Here is a 22,153-nt window from a genome sequence, read left to right as displayed (position 1 = left end):
AACAAACGTTACGCATTAAGGTTTCAGATCACACAATAAAAAAAAATTGAGTATTTTTTCACCTCTTTACAAAACATTTCATATCTCCGAAACTAGAAACCCTCATAAGGTACCTTTTCCCGTGGAACGTCACAATTATTCTTATGATATGTTGTTTAACGATCACAGCATAACAACATACCTATCTAAAGCTACTCGTGCGCGCGGTCCTAAAATTGATCGGCCTAATCTTATGGAGAAACTCGTCTCGCCAGTTAACTAAGCAGGCTATATCTATGCTAAGGCATGTCTGGTTTACCGAAACAGTTTACTTTGTATGAGAAACCTGCACAGACTTTCACCCCTGACCTATTTCAATCAAACACGTACCAAGGACCCTATAAACAAATAGGATATTACATTATGATAGTTAAATGAAAACCAACCGCTGATCGAGTAGCTGAGACTATGAAACAGATGTTGAAACTACGAGTATAAGAATATTTATTGCTCGTACTTACAGACTGCTACTCTCTTCCATCTGCAATCGAATGAACAATGATGAATGTTTACTCTCGATTTTTACTCCGTATCAGCTTCCGTAGAATGTCAATACAATGAGAATATAGGTAGACAAGAAAAGATGAAATTATGAAAACGTTTGTGTCTCTATTAGGGGGCTGGTTATTATCAGTATGACATTGTTTATCATTTGCTTTCGTGAAATCGTGAACCTTCTTGTTTCCAACTAAAAAACTCACTTTAACAGCAATGCCGCATTTTAAAATCTCCGAGTTCGAGAAACGAAAAACAAACAATCTACATTGGACATCGGAGGCTTACGAACCAGACAGATGATTATGTTGCGCCAGCCGGCGGTAAAAGGATTATTCTGTTTCAGAAACAAACGACTCGCGAATACCGCAACTGCCAAGCTTGGCAACCTGGCATACCTGCTAGTATTTTTATGCACAAGACACGTCCTAAGCACTATAAAATTTTTTTTTAAAGAAGTGGAGAACGTATATTATGAATTCTGAGGCATGTGTTAGCAGCGTCGTCGAACGCCATCGTGCGACATGTCTGGCTGAGTCATACGGCACGCGAAACAAAAGAATCACGCGACGTACACTTACTTGTTCTTTGTAATTTGTATGTCGCATGTCATACATAATATCTGGGAGACCGCGCTTTTCTCGGAAAACGTATAAAAAAAAATGCGCGTTTTCCCAGAGATAAGACCTAGATAGATCGATTTTTGGCCCCCGAAAACCGCCATATAGCTAATTTCATCGAAACCGTTAGAGCCGTTTCCAAGATCCCCGAAATATATATATAAATAAATGAATATACAAGAATTGCTCGTTTAAAGGTATAAGATAAATCTATAGAGAAACATATTCGACCGAAAACTCCCTAGAAAGTACCTAGTTGCTCGTGGAAATGAATATACAGAATGTACAGTCACGCACTCTAACGCCTTGACAATAGAGGCGTGTTCAGATATTTTTGAGCACGACTGATGGCGACTGTACCTAAATACAAAGATGCAAATAAAGTGAACTTTCAGTCCGGCTCTTTTATTTATTGCACTTTTGGAGCTCGTACGAAGCGATAATTTCTAAGAAATCATAACCAGCCTCATATTTTAAAGCCTCAGCCTCAAATACTTAAATCTTGCATTTTCCCCACTCCTGTCGTCGGCAACGTAGGTAATTACGTCGCACTTGCGCTAAACTAACTCAACCTTATTTAAATAAGTAATGTAAGCAAATTCTGGAAAATAAAAAACCTTTAATCAATATAAGAATGTAACTAATGTAAGTTTAACATTGTCGATACCTACCTATATGTATATTAAAATTAGGTAACAACAGGCGGAATAAATGCTAAAATGCGATCTCTCCCAATAAATACCTAAATAAATATGTATTTAAGAGGGAAATAATTATAAATAAGTATCTACACTTATTGAAACCACTAACTGTTAAAATCAATTTTGTTACAACTGCAAAATACAGCAGCGGTACTAGGTATGCTTACTTAGCTACAAATAGTGTTTCGTCTCAAAATTACCTCTTGTCTACTCCTAACTCGCTCTCAAAACAAAGTTGCCCGCACATACTCGGCCCCGAGGGCCAGTAATTTTCTTATCTTTGGCAGCCATCCTTATGGACGACGTGATGTCTACTATGAGAACTAACTGCGCTAACCAATGACAAATAGCACGGCATTCACGCTGATCGAACTTTAAACATTTGCATTTCTTAGTATTTGTTCGCCCACAGGCGGATAGAGAAAAATCTGTAGGAGAATAAAACTGAAAAATATCAACCCGGGTTATTCGTAGTTTACATTGGTCACTGCAATTGCTTGCCTTTTCCAGTGTTTCTCAGTTAAACTTAGCCAGCCTGCTGGCTGGATCCAAACAAACTAAGTACTATATTCATTTTAAGTTAACACATTTAAAACCTGATAAAATACAGGGTGTTTGGTACATCGTTTGCCAAATTAAAACGGCAGATAGGTTGAGTCATTTGCTATCTACTCATGCGTCGAAAAAAAAATTGGCCATGGTTTTTTTAACACTGCGCAAGTAAAAATTTGAAATTTACGAAAAACTGGCATAGAGCTGAAAAAAAACATGCGCAAAATTAAAAATTTCCAGACCTGGGAAGATAGCAAATGACTCAACCTATCTGCCGTTTTAATTTGGAAACGATGTACCAAACACCCTGTATTATACGTGGTGCCCTTTTATCTCCCGATTACAGGATTCAACTACTTATATAATACATAGATATTACACAATGGTTTTCTCGTAAGCACAATGCGTAAAATGAGGGTACACGGAAGCGGCATGTGATTTAAGGGGACGAACCCAGATAATAATATTCCTGAAACGGATTTAGCATAACTTAGTGGAAATCAACTCCGCTACAAAGGATCTGAAATTTAAATACTGCACCTAAATCGCTGGTGTCTGGGATACCAGCCCACTGTTTATTCTGTATATAGAGGGATTGAGGGCCGGTAATCCCCGCCAGGCTCCGTTTCGAGAGTGCTTCTGTTTTTTAAATTTAAGGCATTCAAATTAATCCCCTAAATATTGCTTAAATTTTAAGAGATAATAATATTTCAAAACAGGTAAACAAGGTAAAGATTTCTTTTGTAAAATACTTTCAGGACTTTTTTTTTTAAATAGGTAATCGTAAAGTGTGCAAATAGGTGATCTATATGTATTTATTTCAAGGATTTCAGCATGACGCCTTTCAGTCTTTCATTCAAAGCGCGCTCGTCGAGTGTTTGAACAATGATGAGATGATGACGAATAAACATTTTACTGGAATTGTAGATATATTTAAATAAGAGTTTATGATGCTTCTGAAAAGTAGTCTAATTTAAGGTATTTTAAACGAAAGTAGGTATCCACGCCTATTCTTCTTTTGACTTCTTAACTTATGCAGTCGTACTAAATCAACCCTTAAGAGAAAGTAAGAACACTATACGAAAGTTTTCATAAAATAATTCCTTTCTTTTTAAAATGCTATTGCATATAACTACCAAATAAATCTGGAAACAAAATATTTTTTTAATTTAATATTCTATAAGCTGCTTAATATGCATTGTGTCGGCGCTTGCCATTTTTAAAGTTCAAAGCGAGTCCTTAGATGTCTATAAGAAGTTTGTTGACTTCTCATTTTAGTTTAAGAATGAAGCTTAGCTGTAAAGCGAGTTTAGAAAGTAGGTACCTCCCCTACCTACTCCTTGCGCTAACTTGCTCTTTATTCATGGTGGAAAATCCCCGCGACACCCGTTCAGAGACTAGCTAAAAAGTACGGAAAATGGATAACGCTAAACTTTGTTGTCACACCTCACTTCACTTCCTGCCACGGCTTCCTGCCTAGAGCAAGTATTGTAGAGGACCAAAAGCTTTATTCGATGTGGGTCAAAACGATATTTAAAAGGTTAGGTTAGTAGTAATAACTTAGTCATAAACGTAAAATCTCATTTAATCATTATACCTTATATTTGGTTATATGTAGGTATAAGAAAGTAGCATAGGACATATTTATTAAAGGATATGTTTATTTAAATGCGAGAAGACGCTCCTCTTTGTGTTCATAACCCATGCGAGAAGCTCCGCAACGCAAGTTTACGGCGAGCGATATCCCCGTTACAAAGTCGCCAGCAGGTGAAGCTGGGGAGGCGAGATTTATAGGCGGCCCCGCACGAACTACATATTGTTCACGCCATCTCCTAACAGGATATTAGGTGTCATACTTTTATACGGAAAATTTCTAAATTGGGCCATGTGCTGTCAAACACAGTTTTTCATAAAATGAAAGATTTTAAACATGAAAGTATCTTTGTAAATATAGTTTAATAACTACACTGTAAGATAAAAGTTTAAGAGATTACACATATCTCATTACACATTATGAAAACCAAATCGAAATATGAATATCGCATTGTAATAATGTGTTCAAACCAGAAAACGGTGTCACTTCAACATTAAATGTGTATTTTGAATTGGTAATAAATATTCTACCTACTAATATATCCAAATTACCGATTGAAAATGTGTCTGTTATGTCTTGGTGAATTTCTATTACTGTGTTAATTTATCAGTTATTATATGTATCCTGCTACAGCAAAATACTGCATGCCAATGTGTAACCGTGTCCATAATTGGACAGTTTGAATTGTTGAAAGTTCCATCGTGTAACGAGCCGTAAGCGCGGTGCAGCGGGAGGAGGGCGGGCCTCTCGCCAAGTGAAATTAAATTATTAGCCGCGAAGCGAGACCTCTCACCCAACAGCCAATTCAACTCAAGTAATAGCCCCTCCAGTGCCCTCCACAAAATGGAGCCACAAGTAACTCAATTCCTTGATGACGGCTTCTTACTTCAGAATAACAAAGTGCTCAGTTCACCTACCTCGCCGTTAGAACAAAAAAGATAAGCCAAGTGGCTGAGGGATAGAATTTTTACGGAATATATTTTCATACACATAATAGGATAACATTACATAATTTTATTTAAGTACATAATTTACCTACATGGGTACATGTATTTTAAATAATTATGCACGAAAGGAGATAAGCAGGAACGTACACGCAAGAGCTATGAAAACAATTAAGCAGTTTATCAACCCGAAGATTATCCCGAAGTTAAATTAATTATCCAATCATTTCATTGTATCCAATTGGATGCCATTGTTATGATTACTGCAATTTGTATTTACATCAAAATTATCTTTATTTGCATTCATATTAATGAAATCTAAATACATTTTAAAAGAGTCTTAGTTGAGGTACAATTGTGGAATCGCGCCGGCAATAAAGAGATTAGCCGCTCTCCGGACAGCACCCAGCCAGCTTCACGCCATTTTAGTACGCTTTTCACTTCCCTTCTATTTCCAACGGATTTCTGATTTTGACCAAACGGCTCCATGAAGCGACTCGCGCAAATGGGCTGTGACGGACTCGAGCGCAATAACTTTGTGAATTACTGATTATTGTCGGTATTTTATGGTTGCTGACGCCGATCAAAGTTACACTCAAGTCGGTGTTTCATAGCGGCACAGATGTAGGTAAATGTTTTTTTATAGCAAACCCGAGCATGTTGCAGCTGTAGGTACTCGATAGAGACGGTCCGATGTGATATAGATTTGTTTTTAGGATCACGGCCCAATTCGAACTTTAAGATACGTCAATTAATATATCTAGAAACGATATGGATTTGATGTGTCAGTGCCAAAAGTGACGTTTTTGTTTGAAGAAGCGTCACATTTGACACGTATATAATCGTATATAATAAATATATAAATGACGTACCTATCTTAAAGTTCGAATCGGGCAGTCAGACTTGCATCGGTTTTATTTTCAGGTGCTATTACGCTTGTAGTCGCCATCAGATATATCGGAGCGGCCAAGGTGTTCACAAAATCAGAACACGCACTCTAACGCTTTGACAATAGAGGCGTGTTCAGATATTTGTGAGCACTTTGGCCGTTCCGATATATCTGATGGCGACTGTACCCCCGGTATCCAAGTATTCCCGGTGCCTCTGTTGCGAAAATGCGATAACGTGTCGTGATTTAAATAGTGCCTACTGAATGGATTCAAGTTGATATAATTTGTACTCATAGAATTAAATACTGAATACTAAATAAGCGCTTATTTTAGTTTGTAAAATGCATAATGCGTAGCTACGATTCAGTCCGAAAATTCAATGTAAGTAACAAAATAGCAAACAAATATTATTCCAGCATCGTTAATGCAGTTGTAGCAACGTGATAAATTGTAATGTAAATGGAAGAATCGTATAACTTTAGTGTTTTCTTACTAAAGTAAAAAGCATTAAAAGTGATAAAGTCGTAAATCGTTACTGTAGTGCTTCCGTAGACTATTTAAACACTGGCACTAAGCCAGAGCTAACTTAATTACTGTACCACTGTTGAAACATAATAATTGTAACGAGTAAAATCAATTAAGTTGTACAACTTACTGTAGGTACTTATGTTTAAAATGTTATATGATTTGTATTCGTATCGGAAATTAATACAAATTTTATATCAGTTCATTCCAGTGATGGTCGATATCCTTCTGTAAACATTTACTCACTATTTATACAGCGACCTCAATGAACTTTTACATTTTAATGGTCATTTTATTCGGGCAATAAAACGGAACATTTTTATATTTAACGGCAGCATCCGAAGCTTCGTAATAAACTAGCATCTTCAAACGGAACATTAAGACGAAATAATTTCCTTGCATCATCATAAACCAATCCTTAAAAAAATACTTCTCGTAAGCTGTTTTACATCAAATCTAAGCACATTTCGCATCTTGAGTTTTATTAGAAGCAACGGTGGTTAACATGGGTCTCTATTGTTTCCCAAATAGTTTTAAGTCATAATGTATTGTTTGTCCGAATTTTCGTTAGTCATAATTGGTTTTTCTCAGAAACGCGTAACTTTTCAGGATTACCATAAAACAAACCTAACCTAACCTATCTACAGAATAACCTTACGAAAATCCTGAAAAGTTAACGGTTTCAGTTTTATGACTAACCATAATATGACAAACAATACATTATGACTTAAAACTTTATGGGAAACAAAGGGACTCCTGGTTAACATTCATCAAGGATAGATTTTACACGACGTTTTAATTTTCAGTAATTTTAGTTACAAGTAGCATCTACATATGTTGGATACAAAAATATTGATTAGTATGAATTAAAAACAGTCAGTTAATTTATTTTTATGTGTACGTTATAAAACACTGGCAATGTCGCGAATAAGAGCGCATTCACACTGCACTTCACGATCTCACGTTTTCGTCTATCGAGCAAGACATGTGATATCATACTTCCCATAACTGCTACTCCTACTTCTACTAGGGAAATAAATAGGCACAATAGGTATTTCGAATTCATTATACGCGAAATAGTTAATCCGTATTTTTTTTAGGTAAAATTACCAATACAATATAAATTTTAATATTCTTTTGTAAAAGTAGCATTTCAAACTTTCATCAGTTTTTGTCTTCAAGAACATGTTTTCTTATTACCCAAAGTATTCAATTTTTATGACATTTCTAATAAGAAATGTATGTACTAAAAATACCCACTAACATTATCATCTAGCGTTTTATAAATTGTAAATGCCATCCCATTAAAATAAATGAAAATATGTACTCCAAACTTTATTAATTTAATTATTCAAATATAGATAATATACATAGTTACCTATAGGCTAGTAAAATCATAACATTTTATTTTGGTTTTGCCGCAGTTGGGAAAACTAAGACTCATCGTCACATCTATCACGCTCACTACAGCAATAAACTCAAATGTATCAAACAAGCAACCAAACAAACAATGTTTTCCCAGAGCTGAAAAATCAAACATGTGAACCACGATATCCACACAGTCGTTTACATGATAATGGATGGTACTACAAGGAGGAAAGAATCTGCTGAAGATTTTAGCAATAAAATAGAATTAGTAATTAGACAGAATCACATTTTACACATTTACTTGCCTTGGTATCGTATCCGATCCGATTAAACACTCCGTGTCGGCCCGTGTGAAACCGCCCTAACGCGGGCCCTACCCTAGGCTGTACAAATTGAATTAGACCCTGGCGCGCGGCCAACGGGCACTAAACTCCAGTATGTTGACAACACACATTGACAAGGGCCAATATTTCAAGCGCTGCTGTTATAAAAACAATGGCCACTAAGTGGCCTTATTCATAACATAACAAATGGGCGCGCATTTATATGTCACCTCTTACATAGACGCCATCTATTGCGAACATACAAAATACTTATATGTACCTATCGTGATAAAAAATTAACGCTTAGTTAAATTTTCTTAAGTGTCTTTGAGTAGAAAATAAGTAATCACCGCTACCAAGAAAATTGAGAGTAAACATTTAAACTTCTCCCTCCACTTGATAAGTTTCGCCGAGTTACCGTTGCGTTGATCAGAAGCCCTATCAATCATTTTCCCACTTTAGATTCTTGTTTTGTTTTGTCTTGTAGTTTTACGTTGCATACATATTTGGTTTATCTGCATTGCAGCTGAGTTGCTAATTCCCGGGAGCCCTCCGGTCGTCCGGGCAATAAAGGCGGCGTAAAACAGCTACAAAGCCGAAAGCAAATGTACGAGGAAGACACATGGCTAATGCCTAATTGACCGCGCCCGACGTCCTCTCGCCCCTCTACCACAGAAGAAATAATACTACTACAGTACAGAAAGGACACTTCCTACAAACCCGAAGTTTGACAGCGGTTCAGGGTAGAAATCATACTATCCCTTTCTAATATATGGCACTATCCCTTTCGGCTATTTAGGGTTGTCAAAATTCAAGTTATCTTATCTGTGGTCGTGCACGCAAAAGGAAGTCCAGTGGTGCCAACCCTAATAATTGCTCGGAGCAATGCTGAGCCGAACGGAGCCGAGTTCGACCGAAGTCAGGAGTGTCTCCCCACTGCCCCTACATATAACCGCGTCGCTCGAACATTAGTCAAACCTATATTATAAAATATAAACTAAACTAAATTAGGCACGCTCTAAAGAACAAGTAATTAGTTAAGTATTCCATTTGAAAAGTTACTAAGACAATATAAAGGCACCTTTAATTATAGGTAGTGGAGTGAGGCATACGTAGGTAGATTGTGGTAGGTTGATTTGGTTTTTCATCGAGGGAACTTATTGCAATTGGGTTACCTGACAATTTAGTGATGTCAAGTGTTTACCTAAACCTAGAGGTATTGACATCAAGGTTGTCTGGAAGAGATCGCTCGTTAGCGATAAGGCCGCCTGTTGTTTACCTCTGTCTTCATGTATTATTTGTGTTTCCATGTACCTACATTCAGGTATTCTGAGGTTGTGGAATAAAGAGGATTTGCTTAAAATCTGAAATAGCAAATAAGTGGTTATAATATGGTTTAAGTTAAAAGCTTAAGTTACTTATAAAGGGGCCACTGATTAACAGTCCGCCGGACGGTATCGGCCTGTCAGTTAGAACAAAATTTTGACAGTTCCGAACAACTGACAGGCTGATACCGTCCGGCGGACTGTTAATCAGTGAGCCCCTTAAAAATTGCCATGCCCTTACAGGGCTCATGTATGAAACTTTTTATTTTATAAGAACTTATATATGTACAACATGAAAGCAAATAAACTACTTGAATACTTCATCATTCGAGGTTGAATTACCAGCAATTTCTCTTTCCACTCTCTCGTTATAGCTTAAGCTGAAAGCAATCACCTATAGATAGATACAATGTATAAAATGAACATTTGAAAATGTAATTTGAAATGCGGGGTGATTGAATAACAGTGCTAAATTAAATACTTACTCTACTCCCGGCCCACCGCAAATTGTCGCCTCTCGAAATTATTTCAACGGAGGCAACATTTGCGGCTCCGATAAAAATCCGTAAAAGCCCTCTCGCTGCGTTCCCCAGCCGCGAACTACAATTAACGCTCTCTGGTCTACTTGGGCTCCTAAAAATGGAATATAAATGTCAGCAGAATTCTTGCCAAATGGTTCCGATTTTCTTTTGTCGCCATTCAGCCTACGGGGATACCTACTACCCAAACGGTGCATAAAATTTGATACTATCGTTCAATGGCAGCTTTTATTGATTTCAAATTTATAATCTGTTCTTTGAAATATTACGGCCGGTCCATCTGAATATTCTTGCAATAAAAATGGCTATTTAAAAAATAGCTTCGGGAGAGCAGTTGGAATAAGTTTTCCGGAGTCGTAAAGTTCGCCTGGAGCGAATATACAAACTGACGCGGCGCGGCGTGCGCGGGCGTTGGCGTCGCTCCAACGCTACTCTATCGTATCAGGGGGCGTAGCCGAATTACATTCGCTCCGTATCGATTCGATCTCTACGATCGCAAGCGACTGGTCGATAATGTTTACAATAACCTAGCCGAGAGGCAATCTTTTTAGTTAACGCTTTTTCTACGCGCCAAGTCGATAAAAATTCGTTTTAGTCTGTGGTTCTCGTTCAAAACCGTCAAGAAACGTCATCTGTCAGCTGTCAAGAGTGTCAAGTGAACAGCGAATCTAATTTTGGAGAAAATAATTGTTTTATCAGTAACCAGCTCAAAATGAAAATGATTTCCCCATTCATCCTGAAACTTAAACAATTACTGTACAGATGTGAAGAAATAGGCTTACAGGTAACATTAGTATGGATTCCGGGTCACTGTGGGATTAACGGCAATGAGGATGCTGACATGTGGGCCAAGCAGGCCACTCTCAATGGATCGGAGACTCACAACATGGTTCTCGCATCTGACTTAATGATTAAAGCTCGCCGTGACTTAAGAGACGATTGGCAACAATTATGGGATTCCTCTAGACGACATGTAGGAAAACACTACGGAAATATACAGCCAATTATACCTCATAAACCATGGTTCTTCCGTTTTCGCTCTGCATGTAAATGGGCCACGTCTACACTTTGCCGGCTTCGTTTGGGTCACGTATGCACTCCTGTATTCCTCGCAAAAATTAGGGTGCGGGATAGCTCTTTATGCGAGTGCGGTCTTGACGAAGGAACGACGGAACACATTTTCTTTTCTTGCAACAGACTTAACCACTCTTTATATGATGTTTTACCGAAAAATATTCCGCGGCCTATCAATTTTCAAACGCTTCTGGTTCTCATGGATCCTCCCATCACTGGAATTATTCTTAAACACATACAAGAAAATAATATAAAACTTTAACGGCTTTACTTGCTCTACTCTTTCTATAATACTTGTCATCTTATATCTATTGTCCATCTCTTATTTTTCTCCTTATGTTGGCATGCTGCCTAACTGTCAAAACTATCGCCTTTCCGCTCTTTTTCTAATAAACTGTACATATGTCATGTGTTGTCTGTGATGTCCATAACAATAAATGTTTTTGTTTTAGGTTCCCAGCACAATTCCTATCACCAAATCAAAATTATTCACCGAACATTCTTATCGTGCGTAGTACGTCTTAAAACGTCGTCATTGGCAAAATCCCTCCTGCCAATACACACAAGAGGGGAAAGCCATAAAAAAAAAAAAAAAAAAAAAAAAAAAAAAAAATTGTTTTATCAGTAAGTAAATGAGATATTTTGGTATTTATTTAACTTAGTTAATCACAATTTCGTGATAAAATAACTCTATATAGTGTAATTTTTGAAGAGTGCGTTATAATTGCATATAATTTTGACCTAAAGTTTAACAATTTCAGACAGCCGTCGTCCGTGCCGGTGAAGGCTCCGGGCTCCGCGGGCTATTCTTCCACGCTGAGAAGTCCTTACCAAGTTGGCACGTACAGTCAGAGCTGCCGCTGCAATCACGCCTTCATGGCAGTTACCAGTGCTAAGGACGTGCACTGCTGGCTTACTTGACCAGAAGAGACAATACTTTAAGCGTTAGTAATGATTCAAACCGTGAAGTGAAAGTGTGGCTAGGTTTGCCCGAATCAGTTTAACCTCAGTGAACTCATTTACTTCATAGACTTCAAACATTTTCGAAATTAACAAAAGTCAAGCGGACATTGAATACATAGATGTTATGCATTAGATAAAAGCTGCCTGTGAAACCAAAACGAATAAATCATATTGTTACTTAATATTATTTTTTAATTACCTACTGTCTCTGCTTTTTGTTTACTCAGTAATAGAAGTACCTAAGTGAGTGAGGTGTTAAAAATGAATTAAACACATCTTTATTATTTAGTCAATGGAAATTTGGGAAGGTAATCTCACCAGCTAAGTTACTGGCTGTTCATATTTAACCTTTCGTGTGCTCCTGTCAAAAATTTGTCATTTATATATCAATCATAATTAATGCATTTTTAAGTTGAGCAGATCTGCTCCTAAGCATACCAAAGGTTAAGGTGGTAACCACCATAACCACTCACTCCAATAAATGAAACAATGATTGGGTCAAAAAGTAAATTTATTTTACTGAATATCTATTAATGAAAGATGCAGCAGGTATTTTTTGCCGGCAACATAAAATCAGTAGCCAAGCATTATTTTCTTGTTTGTACATATGTACAGTGTTTTAAAATAGTAAAACAACACTCAATACATTTTTGTGGTTGTACATGTGTCATAGTTTCTTCCCTTGACCCTGGCTTTGGAGCACCATAAAGTATTGGTTCATATGCCAAGGCTGCAATGAATATCCAAGTCACCTGAAACAAAATTAATGCCTAGTTTTTCAACAAACTCGGTAACATTTGTTTATAATACTTATTCTCTACCAGTCATTATTAAGAAATAAATAAAATTATATTATAGGCATGTTGACAAAAAAAAACTAAATGTTTTTGTGTATAACACATGTTAAGATAATTTTTATATAGTGTGTAGGTACAGTCAGCTGCAGAGAAAAGGTACCACCACTACATAGAAGTTGGTATGCAGGGGTGGTACCTTTTCTCTGCAGCTGACTGTACCTGCCTGTCAAAGGAAGTCATATACTGAATACAATAATATGTTTCATAATATGAAAAAAGTTTCATTAATATGGTTGATAATTGGTATATGTATGACAACAGCCGGTCTGGCCTAGTGGGTAGTGACTAGTGACCCTGCCGGTTAAGCTGATATTAATCCTGAGTTTGAATCCCCGGTAAGAAAATTTGTTTGTGTAATGAGCACAGATACCTGATGATGTACCTGAGTAATGGGTGTTGTCTATGTATTTAAGTATAGTTTGTCAAAGGACTGTCTCATTTCAAACAAAGACAGAGAGAATCATACTAGCTTTGTCTTATTCTAGTACTAGCACCCAAAAGATAAGTATGAGTATAGTTTTCCTGATTCTTACTGACTGACAAATTGGTTTGACCATCTATAAATAGTTATCTAAGTACCCACAATACAAGGCTTTTTGAGCTTACGGTACAGTCCGACAAGAAATTGTAGAAATTAAAAAGTGGCAACACTGTAGTCTCGTCCCTTTCAAATCAATTTAAGAAAATGGGATGACACTACAATATTGCTAGTCGGTAGTGACCTTGCCTATGAAGGTGATGGTTCTGCATCCCGGGAAGGGCATTTATTTGTGTGAAGAACATTTGTTCCCGAGTCTTTATCCATATTTGTAAAGCCTTTACCTATACACCTTTGCCTTTACACATTCAATTCACTTTCCTATTTAAGAACAAGTGCTTGCCAGTGTGCATATGGGTACCAAATTTAATCTACACCGTTCATCGGTTTATATTTGAAGACGTAACAGGAACACATAAGAAGTTATTTTAGCATCAATAACATATTTTATATACTTATTAGTAGGTATAGTAGGGATAAGTTATTGACTCACTCTTACCTTGTAGTGTTACGTTGTTTCATGTTGCATTTGTGGGTGCATAATCCATTTTTCCATGACACTGTAACTATAGGTAGGTATTCAGCGCCTCGGTCACATTGGATCCTTTGGGTAAAATGCTGCGTACGGCCCACAATCCTTTGATCTGACCCCGTAGCATAAATGCTAAGAGCAGTCCTTTCCTAAGCAGTTTCAATAGAGGCGATTTTTCAGACGGTGCCTGCGTCTACGCGAGACTTTGTCTAGACGTTGTTCGCCGCCCACAATAATGTTAAAGTGTGCTTTTTACTACAAAATTTAATTTACAAACACTATTATACGGCATTTTCTTGTGCTTCGATAAGTTATCTGCAACGGGATAGCTCTCGCTACGCGTCGACACCTAGGAGGCGATAACGAATCCATTTCGCTTGTCAAAAGTGTTACTTGGCTAGACAATGTATGGCAGATATCGAATTCCGGTAACGAATGTTTTGCGTTTCGTTACAACATTGCAACTTGGCTAACATTTTTGTATTCGTTCATATTTTTCGACAGACTCATCTACGGTACCTGTCATTCCCATACATTTTTTATCGATTCGTTAGCGATATCTTTTTTCGAAATGCGTTTCGGCTAGGCCCCCAGCACCGCTCGTCTACTCCCGTTATTAACAAATTATTCGTTGGTCTACTTAAGACAAACTTCTAACAGTTCTAAGGATCTTAGTGAAAGGTGTTTCATATGAAGTTATAACCTAAATAGGTTAAACTTGGGTTGGGTTGGGTTGGTTGGGGTTGGGTTAATAAATATTTCGCAGTCGCAACTTTTCTTGCCATTTATATTAATGTATCTTAACTACCTACGCTAGCTACCTGCTTACCTACAAATCTACCAGAATTTATGTAAACAGAGCACGAAAGCCAATTTCAGTACAAATCCTTGGTTGAGTAAACGTTCAAGTTTAACAACTTTGCCTTTTCTCCGCGCATTAGAGTGGTCGAATACGTTACAGAACTAACGTTACTTATTTCTATAGGTACCTACTTAAACCAAGTATACGAGTAGTCGAATAAGTATACCACGCGCTTATTGGACAAGTTTTCGGGAACCTGTATTTCGCTCTTTGCGTCGTCGATTATATTTTTCCTGATGAAATGGCGATCTAGATTTATCGCACATTTGATAAAAAATTGTTAGCAGAAGAAATATTATTATTAAATTTAATTAACACGAATAACGCTTGATCGTTTATTTTCAATTCATTACAGCACTATTAAATAAATATAAAACATTACATTAGCTTAAAAATAATAATACAAACTATCTCTAAATAAACTTCAAATAAAGAGCCTATAAAACGCTTGATCTCATCTAAACCCAATCTCAAAATATAGCTGTACATGCACAAAACACGGAGCATGGTCGGTTTCGAGGTTTATTCTTTTTGTGCGGTTTTGTTCAGTTTTCGGTAACAGAAGTTAAAAGTTGCTTTACACTGAGTGCTTTGGGGAAAAAAAGCAAAGCGATTATCTCGCAGTGTTTGCTGCTTCCAAGTTTGTGCAGAAGCTATGTGAAGTTTTTAAATCAAATCTTTTTAGTTTTTCTTAACAAGTAGCCGGGTGTTGCACGAAGCCTTTAACAACTTGCTACATAATAGGGGTTAGGTATCCTATCTAAGAATATATGTACAATATATGTTGTTTGGAAATTTTAATATTCCCTAATATGACTTCAGGAAAATCATTAAGCCAGTAACACATAAATATGTAATAATATTGTGGGAACACGATCATTATAATTTGTAGTGATATCTTACAATAAAGATTTGTATTTTCGGTAGGTACCTACCATTAAAAGGAACGGGTTTGATTCATACCAAACGCTTCAGTGTTTAATGTAGAAGTGTGTGTGTGTGTGTGTGTAATTTATGTCAATACAAGGAATTTAACTAAATTATTTTTGTTTGTTTCAGTGATGGAGCGTAGCGCTGTAAGCGGACAGGTGCACAGAGCAGGCACCGCAGTGCGCGCTCGAAGCGCGAGGTGCGGCGCGGGCGCGGTCGAGTAGCGCGGCGCGGTGGCGGGTGCGCGCGCGGCGGGGGGCGCGGGGGCGGCGCATGCACGCCACCGGCCACACGGACCGCTCGGGCGGCGGCGGCGGCGGCGGCTCTTGGCGCTTGCCGCCCGACGAGACCCTACAGGTCGCCGACCCCAAGTCAGCCAAGGAAGAGGTAACCCCTTTTTTTTTTTTTTTTTTTTTGATGGAGTGGGAATGCGTTTACGGTGTGTGGGGCTCGCCACTCCTTTCCCCTCTCCTGACAAGAGAGGGGGAGAATTTGGCCCTACCCACTAAACCCACTCCGACGTTTCACCCTCTCTGCCGTTCGTGAGGGCGCACTGGGATCGATGACATTCCACCACGGTAGAGGTAACCCCTAAACCCGTACTCCGTAACCGTACCGAAAAGTACACTTAGCAGAGTGGTAAAAGGTACGGCTTCCAAACCAGATGACGAGGGTTTGAATCCGCACGTCACACGTACTATGTCGACGACATGATAAACGGCCCGATTCGAACTTTAAGATACATCAAATAATACGGCTAGATACGATATGGATTAAATTTGTGTCTGTGTCAAACGTGACATTTCTTCAACAAAAACGTCACTTTTGACACTGACATATCTAATCGATATCGTATCTAGCCGTAATATTTGACGTATCTTAAAATTCGGATCGGCGCGAAATACGTTTACTAACATCTAGACGCTATGCTACGCCGTAGTCCGTAGCCGCGTTTTTTCGCTAAATACCGCTTTTCCGATATCGGGAAGCAGATAGGAGATAGGTAGAGGTCAATTAGATACTCATTCCTCAATTAACGACAGATATGCGTTATAGTTTCGTATTTTTTTCTTTCAGGAATTATACCCAGGAGATGGTCACAATTGGAAAAGCATCATATTTTCTTTGATGGTCATCAGTTGTGTAATAGCTGGCATCGTTACAGCGATTTATTTACTAGGGTGAGTATTTTACTTGTGATACATTATGTACCTATGTCAGACTATTTTAATCGAATACCTACTGCTACTCGTTACTCGTATCTGCCAGACTTTTACTTCGTGAAAGTCGTTAAAGCGGCATCGATATCAAAATCTCAGCAGAGATTGAGAGATGACTAAGGTTAGGTAGGCATAGGTAGATAAGGAAGTTTGTTCTCTTGGTCACAACTCACAAATGTCCTGTTCCAGGTATGTGGACGAGTTATTATACTGGTCGGGTCGTCGTATGCGACTGGAACAGTTCCTGCGTGGCGACCTGACCGGGGAGCGGCTGCCCACCACCTGGGTCAACTCCCACCAGCTGGTGTACCAGGCCGACGACGGCGGGTTACTGGCGCTCGATACCTTCAACAACACGCTGTCTGTCCTCGTCACCAACCACACACTAGTCAGTTTTTATTCATAATTTTCTTCTGTCATCATTTTCATTCTCAACTAACCCTGCCAATAGTGACCCGTCAGACAATCAGCTGCCCACTTTGAGTCACCTTGAAGACTCATAGCTTTGCTGTCTATCTTTCTCAACACCAATCTCACAAGTGTGTTTAATTTTGGCAGAAATGCTGATATTCTTATAAGATTTGTATTTTCGGTAGATACCATTGACCGGGGTGACTTTCAAATGCAGGGGCGACTTTAAAATTCTAGTTTTTAAGCTTAATATATATTTATGCGAGATTTTTTACAGTAGGTGAATATGAAAATATAGTAATCTAACTAGTTACAGGAACATTTTCAGTAAATAATGAATAATGGTAATTCTATGGCCGTTTCAAATCTATCAAAGTAACCCCAAATTTTCCAAAGTCACCCCGGTCTACGGTACTTACCATTAAAAGGAACGGATTTGATCCATACCTCTTAATGGTACTCTCGATACAAAAACGAAGTCGCATTGATATGTCAAAGCGGTATTCGGTATTCCCAATTAACTTGTTTCACTGTACGTGGTATAAAAGACAATTTATCCTTAAGTGCTTTTAACTCAACAAAACATTTTGAATACGCATTACCTGTTACACTATCCCATTTACGTAGCGGCGGGTAGTAGCACGCTCGGCTCCGGCCATATTGTTATTATGAACACAGCCTGAAAGCCTCCGCTTAAGCCGCTCTACAGCTCAAGTGACCGCAACTTGCCACTTTACCAACCGAAAATGCTTTGCGCTCCCCACACGAAAACTCTCTACGACGTAAATAAATAACCTAATGCTACGCTGCCGTTGCTAGAAAACGCCGATAGGTACTCGATCTTTCGTAACTAAAAGCTTAACTTTCTATAATTAACTTGAAACGAGCATCGAGTTATCGCCTCCAGATCGACGGCGAGGATCGAAAGACAGACTTTGCGACAACTTTAATAAAAACTTGAAGTTTCCTGCTGAATCTTCTTTAGGAATCTCACTGAAGTCTTTCATTTTACTATACAGAGGCAGCTCAATGTGCGCGGGTACCAGTGCTCGCCCAACTTGCGTTACGTACTCTTCCAACACAATATCAAGGAGGTACGTACTCTCCGACTTGTAAAACTTTTAATTGGCTTTTTCTAATGTAGGTAAACAATCGTTATAAAGTTCGTTCAGTGCCGGAAATACCTACCTTGCAATGTGATTCAATCATCCAATTTCTTTACAGGTTTATCGGCGGACGTTTACTGCTCACTATACCATTTATGACGTCACAAATGAGTAAGTCGTATTATTTTACTATTCCCGATCCCGATACCTGCGCAGCTCTCATGCTACGGGCGCGATTACGGACCCGCCTGGAATTCACGGTTATATTGCCACGCGGTAAATTCAATTTCGCTTTGCCAAATTGATTTTCACTCACGTCTCCATTTGATACGTCTATCAAAAAGTTTCTTCCGTTTTCATACAATCTAACAGCATAAGTACCTATATACATATTGTTTTTACTATTTTTTATTTGATACCTAAATTCTAGCTATAAAATGCCTGTGCCGGCCCGGAAGGGGCACGATTCGGCTCCCCATGGAGGAATTTAAAATATCTGCACGATCTCAATTCGTTTCCTTTATAAATTTTTCTCTCAGGTACGTTTGGAATTTTAATACTTGCAGCTGCGGCATATCTCGGCACGCGTGTGTTTTAATTTTTAATTTGCCGCTTAAACACCTGGCTGGTTATATAGTGTAAAAAACCGAATGATTCCAGGAGATAATTCATTGATTCAAAGTAGGTAATTACTTATATTTAACCTCGCTGTTTTTGACAACTTTACTGATTTCCTTTTGTTCTATTTCTCAGTCATTAATATAATCGTAAAGTTCGTCGTAAAAAAATTGTATTGTAATTGTTCGTTGTAAAGCGGCATAAAATATGTATGCGTTTGTGCATACGTAAAACTAACATCTATAAAAACCATTTGGCCATAGCAATATATATGACAACACACAATACCGGCAACCGTCCTCATCGCTGCTCCTCGCGTAAGTACTTAGGTAGTTCAGTTACAAGTTTAAATACGATAAAATAACTTTAAATACATCATATGCCTATTTCAGTTTCTATTAACAAGTTCATAAGCAGAATGCAATAAACTAGAGCATATAATACTCAATACTTTAAACTTTACTAAATATTTACATACTTTAAGCTCTACTCGTATTGGTGGTGAATATGAGTTGTACTCGTACCTACATTAACTGGACTAAATTCGACTAAATTAGGACAAGTTTTATATTAATCAAAAAAGTATCAATCCTTGGTATCTATTTGTAAATGCGTTTTTTTTTTCACACTTCGTATCCTACTTAATCATTTCTTTCAAACTACCTAACTTTACCGTGTGAATTTCATAAAGAATCTTTTAACGAGAGTTCTAAAAGAGATTTACAAGTTCACCGTGTTATTTTCTTTTCGGCAAAGCATATCTACTTTGTGAATTTCCTCTTTCTTTTCTCCGGGGTGAAGAAATCGATTTGACGATAGATACGTGAATACGATTCCCAATTTATTTGAAATTTTGCGAGCAGAATTTTAATGTGGTTCGCGTCTCGACGCTCGGAATCGAAATGAAGTTGTGAGGCAATACGTTGTTAGTGGCCGGTTGAAACTTGGGCGGTTCTGAGAATGTATAATCTGATTCAACATGCTTGTAACTTTAAACTTACCTACATGAATACATTGCAGAGTTGTCAGTTTTATTTAAAAATGAATTGGTTAATGAATGGATAACGGCTATAAGCCACTAGTGCCTCTATTTAACTAAGTATTCTAGTATTATACTAACTTTCTTCTTTATTAAGTTGACCTTCAGATTGCGACCGCAATAGTATTACTACTGCAGCCCTGACCAAAGAGAATATAACCACTACGGCCCTGACTATTAGGGCGATGAAACTGTCAATCACCTTGATAACTAATCGCAATAGCAATACCACAACCACGAAATCAAGGAATTGGACATTAATGTCGCAATGCGAGCGCCACCATCTCTGTACTATTCGTAGGTATTTTAATACTAATAAATATGCGACCAATCTATAATCGTAAGCATAATGTGGCGGATTAGTTTTGTGTTTGATTATGAATTAAAAATATTTTTCATTTATAATCTGTAAAATTAACCTACTTGCTTGTTTAATTTTTCATCATTTAAAAATTAAATCATATGGGTAGTTGCTACTCGCGCGCGCGTTATAATTAGTTGGGTAAACGATAACGAGCCGAGAATTAGTACCCTGCCTTGCGTGCAGTGGTAGTTCGCTTATATCTAGCATATTTTATGAGCTGTTACCGGAGCATCGCATAGTTAACAGGGTTATGGTTTTCAAAGTTAGGTTTTAGAACAATATAGCGTGCATTATTTAGGACTAAGTATCGTATTTCGACGAGATAATGCACGCAAAGTCTAACGCTACATAACTTATTAATACTAACGTTTTAAATACAGCCTGGTTCAGACTAATTCCATACCAGGCAGAGTTTGCTAATAACGAAACAGTGGGGCTAGACTATGCTACAAAATATTGTGACTCAATCTAACCTATATGTAATGGTGCGGTTATCCGCACATCCGAGATGCACACATACACTTATGTGTATTTGTGCATCTCGGTTGCATCCGTATGTTGCACTCTTAGCTCTCATCATATTTTAAGTACTTCATCTGTAATCCATCCTAATAACGGTAAATATATTATCGTTATTACCTACCGTATTATTATTATTAAGGATGACTCACGTTAGACCGGGCCGTAGCCGGGCCGGAGCTTCCGGAGCTTCGTTTTCTATAGAAAGCTCCACGTGATCACCGATCAGCCGTCATAGAAAATTACATGTCGGACGCCTCGGACCGGGCACTGCCCGGTCTAGCGTGAGTCAACCTTTATGCACTTATATGGTAGAAAAGTAATGTTATTTACATTACAACTATACTATCCCTATTTGTCTTGATATGTTTATTTTGTTGCGTTGTTGAATTATGTACCTATGTGAATACTCATTTGTCCTCTGGAATCCCAGGACCAGACCAGACCAGATCCCAGGGACGGGAAACTACTCATTGGTTTGAAGAATCTCAGTACCTAAGCCATAAAAGTGGTCTAAGTCCTGTTATAAGTAAGGTGTATAAGTAGTGGGTATCTAGAAGAACCACAATTGCAAACCCAAAACGCCGCATGCGGCTCGCGAGCCTTACTATGCTGAACCCTGTCTAAGCTATAAATGGTTAATTTAATTCATCAGCCACCACATGCCTCTGTTCGGCGACGGCCAGCGCAGCTGGGAGTGGCAGCACGCCGCGTGGCTGGGAACCGAGGGTGCCTTACTGCTGGCCGCCGACAACGAGGTGCTGGCCCGGCCCGGCCCGCCAGCCAAGATCGCGCCGCTGCTGCGCCTCACCGACGACGCCAGTCCCGGTCGGGTCTACAATGGGGTGTCCGACTGGTTGTATCAAGGTTAGTATCTACTAGATTGACTTTACCAACGTCATAGTGGCAAGAAGCACAAGAAATCGAGGGCGCCATACTGAACACGAAGTGCAGTGCAGTGTTACTAAAAACTTCAGAACTGATGACATTAATAGAAATTTAGCTGAAATATGAAGCGCGAATGACTTTATAAGTAATAATATCCACTTTCAAAACCTAGTTGGAAAAAGCTCCTTACTCATGCCAAGGTGTTCAAGTGAGTCAGTCACTTGATTCAAATTGAGTCAGATTTTCTAATTCAAGAGCACTTGGTGGCACCGTCTTATGACTAGGTACTTGCCTGAATGTATTTATTAAAATGTCTA

At 38.3% G+C, this 22,153-nt stretch overlaps 1 protein-coding gene across 3 annotated transcripts in view; it reads left to right on the top strand.

Moving 5' to 3' along the window:
- LOC134790827 (inactive dipeptidyl peptidase 10) overlaps positions 1 to 22,153 on the top strand; it is a 122,108-nt gene that overhangs the window by 86,115 nt on the left and 13,840 nt on the right. For all 3 annotated transcript variants that reach the window (XM_063761788.1, XM_063761789.1, XM_063761787.1), the window contains 6 exons: positions 15,801 to 16,058; positions 16,749 to 16,852; positions 17,081 to 17,279; positions 18,322 to 18,396; positions 18,527 to 18,579; positions 21,604 to 21,815. In XM_063761788.1, coding sequence (XP_063617858.1) covers positions 15,945 to 16,058; positions 16,749 to 16,852; positions 17,081 to 17,279; positions 18,322 to 18,396; positions 18,527 to 18,579; positions 21,604 to 21,815 — 757 coding nt within the window. In that variant the 5' untranslated portion in view covers positions 15,801 to 15,944. The remainder of the gene's footprint in view (positions 1 to 15,800; positions 16,059 to 16,748; positions 16,853 to 17,080; positions 17,280 to 18,321; positions 18,397 to 18,526; positions 18,580 to 21,603; positions 21,816 to 22,153) is intronic.

The sequence above is a fragment of the Cydia splendana genome, chromosome 5 (genome assembly GCF_910591565.1).
Source record: "Cydia splendana chromosome 5, ilCydSple1.2, whole genome shotgun sequence".
Classification (NCBI taxonomy): Eukaryota; Metazoa; Arthropoda; class Insecta; order Lepidoptera; family Tortricidae; genus Cydia; species Cydia splendana.
Note: the sequence above shows the minus strand (reverse complement) of the source record. Positions and strands in the feature narration are given on the sequence as shown.